At 54.1% G+C, this 5,076-nt stretch overlaps 1 protein-coding gene across 1 annotated transcript in view; it reads left to right on the top strand.

Moving 5' to 3' along the window:
- Positions 1 to 5,076, top strand: part of TBCD (tubulin folding cofactor D) — a gene marked incomplete at its 5' end in the record, with an annotated part of 150,420 nt that overhangs the window by 5,063 nt on the left and 140,281 nt on the right. The window contains 2 exon segments of the mRNA XM_014586689.1: positions 597 to 743; positions 4,773 to 4,828. Of these exon segments, the coding sequence (XP_014442175.1) occupies positions 597 to 743; positions 4,773 to 4,828 (203 nt within the window).

Genomic DNA, 5,076 nt, shown 5'->3' with positions numbered 1-5,076 from the left:
CGCTGGCGGGGCGGGCTCTCCCCGCTTGGTGCCCGCGGTCTGTAACCGTGACGGGGCGGGCTCTCCCCGCTTGGTGCCCGTGGTCTGTACCTGTGTCTGGGGAGTCTGTCCTGCCTGCTGGTCACAGGGGAAGACTGGTAGCCCCTGCTGGTCACAGGGGAAGACTGTAGCCCCTGCTCCTCTGGGCTCTCCTCCCTCTCCCCTTCAGTCCTTTAGTTTCCCTGCGGAGTGATTGTAGGGCCGAGGAATCTTGTTTACTGAAAATAAATTTGCCAATTTCATTGAAATTTGAGAAGTTTTCGTTAATCTTAAGTGTTTTTACCTGCTCTTTTTCCTGTTATGTGTGGTCTGTGTGTGGGGAGGTGCCCCCATCCCGAGTGTTTTCACTGTGGTGTCTGTCGCGTGCCGAGTCAGCGCTGGCTGTGACAGTGGGACGTGGGGATGCTGGCAGCACTGGGCAGCTCTGGGTGGTCTGCCCAGCCGGCGTGGCCCTGAGCTGGGCAGTGAGTGGGCAGGGTGGGGCCAGCTGTGGGGACAATGGCCGTTGCCTCTGTGTCCTGTGTAGAAAGTCCTTGTCACTGTGATCTGTCCCCTAGACTTGGGAAACCCGCTACATGCTGTTACTGTGGCTCTCTGTGATCTGCCTGATCCCCTTCGACTTTTCACGCCTCGATGGGGACCTCCTCACCCAGCCTGAGCAAACACGAGTGCCCGTGATGGATCGCATTCTCCAAATAGCCGAGGTAAGTATGTCTGTGCAGGTAATCAGCTGCTAGTGGGACCTGCTTGTGCTCTTGTGTTGGAGCTCACGTAGGTATGACATCAGAAATGTTTCTTGAAAGGAAAAGCAGAGTGACTTGGTAGCAGTGAAGTGCTTGTCAGCGCACGTGCGTTTGACATCAGGTGCTTTTTCAGCTGCTATTACTGCTGTTCAGTAAAGTAGAATCTCACTTTGACATGCCTTGAAATTGTGCATCCAGCTGGGGATGTGGTGGCTAAGGTGGCTGGATGCCACGTGGCCGACAGTATGGTTCAATCTTGGACCAGGCCACTTGAGAAACATGCTTGGTACATGAGCCCGAAACCCTGAGAAGAGGACAGACAAGGGGCTGTGGCTTGGGCGGGTTCCCTTGGCTCCTCAGTGTCTCCCTCTGTTCCTTTGACACGTGCATACACCCTACAGCATATGAAAGCAAAAGAGAAAAGAGAAGTCGTGGAAGGGATTCATATGGGGTCGGGATGAATTACTTGCCGAATGTCTGTGCTCTGTCGATGGTGCCAGTCCTCTGTCCAGCGTGAGTGACACACAGAGGACTCGGGGCAGTGATAAGAGAGGACATGTGTTCATGTTACATTTCTGGTTTTAGTTCGTGTCTTTGCTATAGGGCATGTGTGCTCCCGGGAGAGAGACAGAGAGAAGGAAAGTGAGGGACGGCCATGCTGCAGTCTTCACTCTCTTGGGATTCAGGCCCGGGTGCACATGTACCTGTGCGTTTTTCAAGCCACTGGGTCTGGGACTTGAATCATGCATCAGCTGTGTGGGATCTGGCACCTGAACCACCACAACACTGGCTGCCCTACGTTTAATTAATTCTCTCTCTCTCTCTTTCTTTCTTTCTTTTTGAAATAATTAATTTAACTTTATTTATTTACTTATTTTAATTTGATTTTCTTTTTTAATTAGAGAGAGAGGGAGAGAGGAAGAGAGAGAGAGAGACAGAGAGACAGACAGCTAGATAGGGGTGGGAGGGTCAGAAAACAAGCCTCCAGATCTGAGATTCCAGATCTCACGCCATCTGCTGGCCCCCTATGTTTGATTCTTTTTTTTTTTCCCCCAAATGTTAAATTCTTTTTTTTTTTTCAGAGGTTTTTGCTATAGAGCACGTGTGTTCGCCAGAAAGACAGAGACAGAAAGAGAGAAATCACCCCCCAGGGGGATGGCCACACTGCAATCCCTTCTCCTCCATTCTCCTCTCAGGATCTTGGGCATACATGCACAGCCACTGGGTCCGGGACTCGAACCATGGTCAACTACATGGGAGTCCAGCGACATAGCCTTTATGCCAACTGCTGGTCCCCCTACACTTAATTCTTAATGCTGACTAATACGCGACCGTTGTAGGAGAACTAGGAGATAGAAGGGAACGCTAGCCTTGACCTGTCACGTGCTAGTGCTGAGAAGGCGCTCTGCCTGTCTCCCCAGACCCCCGCGTCCGGGCGTGCCCCAGGCGTAGCCGCTGAGTTACCCCTGCCGTGTCAGTGCCGCCTCCAGGTGTGAGCGGCTGCAGGACAGGGCCTGCTGCCTCGTGCTGGAGGTGGGAGTGCGGGGCTCTGTCAGCTGCTGTGCTTTCGGCCTCCCATAGCTGCAGTCAGGCCTCGGCCTGGGCAGGTGCCACCTGAGCTCGTGGCTACTGGCCGACACCAGCTCCTGTGTGTTGCGCTGAGGGCCTCACTTTTTTCCCCTTCTATTTTTTTGGAAAAAACACTCCCCTAGTTTGTGTACTCACCAGAGCGCGAGAGAGAGAAGAGCGTGAGAAAGCACCACCGGGGACGGTCACTTGGGGTTCTGGGCAGGCACACCCATGCTCCTGGTGTGTTTTCAGCCCGCCAGGTCTTGAACTGTGCGGTCAGCCATGTGGGACCAGCTGCTTAGGTGGCATGCCACTGGCTGGCCTGAAGGCCTTGCCGTCTGGCTGGCTGTTGGACGGAGGCTGCACTCAGCTCTGGCGTGAGGTCCCCCGGCAGGCAGCTCACTCTGTTGAGTCAGTGGAGACGGCCACGCCATAGCTCCTTCCCCACGTTCTCCTACTGGGATTTTGGGCATGTACCCATGTGAGCCCAGTGTGAATTTCAAGACAGATCTGAGACTCAAACTGTGGTCGGCTACGGGAAGTCCAGCACCGCAACCACCACACCACCTGCTGCCCCCAGCTCTGTTTTTCGTTTTCTTTCTTTCTTTTTTTTTTTTTTTTTAGAAAATTATTTTTTATTTAACTTTTTTTTTTTGAGAGGTTTTTCGCTATAGGGCGCATGCGCTCGCCAGACAGACAGAGAGAGACATAGAGACAGAAAGCAAGAAATCACCCCCCAGGGGGGATGGTCACGCCGCAATCCCTTCTCCTCCATTCTTCTCTCGGGATCTTGGGCAGGCATGCACACGCGCCCGGCGTGAGTTTTAAGCCACTGGGTCCGGGACACGAACCACGGTTGACTACGTGGGAGTCCAGCGACATAGCCATTACGCTAACTGCTGTTTCCCCCTATTTAACTTTATTTATTTGTGTATTTTAATTTGACCAGAGAGGGGCAGAGAGAGAGAAAAAAAAAGCAAGCCACCGGGCCCAGACTCAACTGTGGTTGGCCATGTAGGAGCCCAGCACCCTTAACTACCACGCTGCTGCTGGCCCTGGGCTCTGCTTTTCGTAGACAAGGTTTGTTGTCCAGGTCAGCCTCAAGCTCATTAACCTACTGCCTCAGCCTCCCAGATTCTGGGAACATAGGTGCCTGCCGTTGTGCCCGGCCTGCAGGTTGTACCGGGAATTGAACTTGGGCTCTCCATGTGGCCCCAGCTGTGGGCACAGCATCTCAGTGGTGCACTGCTGTGGCTGGGCCCCTTTCACAGTCATTAAGGAAGAGGCGCTGCGTCGTGCTGTAAGTCCTAAGCTATCCTCTCAGAGTGGACGTGTTTTCTGGCTCGTGATCCTGACAGCGCGAGGACGGACTTTCCACACAGCCTTTTTGTGAGAGGTTTTCGCTATAGGGCGCGTGCGCTCACCAGACAGACAGAGACAGAGAGGGAAAGCCAGAAATCACCCCCTGGCGGATGGCCACGCCGCAATCCCTTCTCCTCCCTTCTCTCGGGATCTTGGGCACGCACGCACACGTGCCCGGTGTGAGTTTAAGCCACCGGGACCAGGATTTGAGCTGTGGTCGACTACATGGGAGTCCAGCGACATAGCCATTACGCTAACTGCTGGTCCCCACCACACAGCCTTTTTTGCTTACTCAGTGGGCTTACTGGGCTGCAGGGGTGTGGTTTTTTTTTTTTTTTTAAAGATCTATTTATTAATTTATTTAACTCCATTTGTTGTTGTTATTATTATTTTTAATTTGACTGGACAGAGACAGAGAAAGAGAGAGACAGGGAAAGCAAGCTACTGGGTCCACGACTTGAATCATGGTCAGCCATGTGGGAGTCCAGCACCATGACCACCACGCCACCTGCTGGCCCCAGGGTGTGGCTTCTAAAGACTTGGCACTCCATACGTAACTGCTCTCAGAAAAGCTGCCCCGGAAAAAGAAAACATCTTTTAAGCGTATTGTTTGGAAGAAGAATTAGTTGGGAAGAAAGCAGGAAAACTCTTAAGGCAGGTCTGCAAAAAGACCTAGGTGTTCGTATCAAATCTTGTCCTCTCTGGCTTGAGCGAGGCCTCCTCACTTGTCTGAAGACTTAGATATGACGCGGCCTGTGCCCGTGGCTGCACCTGTGCCCGTGGCTGCACCTGCCCAGTCCACGTGTACCACGTGTGCTCTGGTCTGGCAGTTGCTGGCGTGTGGCCGTAGCCCTGTGGGGGTCAGGCCCCGACTGGGGAAGGGCAGCGGTTCCGTGGGGTACGGGTTTGGGGCTCAGAGTAGCTGGTATGACTTCAGTCGCGGCCTCCACCTCTGAGCTTCGTGAGCCTGGGCGTTCGGCGCTGGTGAGCGTGCTGGTAGCCGGTGGGGTCCCTGAGGGTGACGTCCTGGGGTGTGACTGTCCCTGTCCTTTCTCGTAGTCCTACTTGGTTGTCAGCGACAAGGCCCGAGATGCAGCCGCCGTCCTTGTGTCCAAGTAAGTCTCTGCGGACTCCGTGTGGGGGTCGGTGTGTCCCGCTAAGCACTGTCTGGGGCTCAGTCCTCAGAGGGGCCCAGGGGAACCCTTGGGCTTCTCAGACTCTTCGCTTTACTTGAGAGTGTGCAGGACCGCTGGGCACCGGGACACCTGACCTGGTCACTCTCAAAGCTGCGTCGGGGCTTGTGGGGTCACCTGATGCTGGTGTGGGGGCTCGTGGGGCAGTGCCAGACCTGTTGGCAGGAATG

The sequence above is a fragment of the Tupaia chinensis genome, unplaced genomic scaffold (genome assembly GCF_000334495.1).
Source record: "Tupaia chinensis unplaced genomic scaffold, TupChi_1.0 Scaffold000159_1, whole genome shotgun sequence".
Taxonomy (NCBI): Eukaryota; Metazoa; Chordata; class Mammalia; order Scandentia; family Tupaiidae; genus Tupaia; species Tupaia belangeri.
This window is presented reverse-complemented; position numbering and strand designations above follow the sequence as displayed.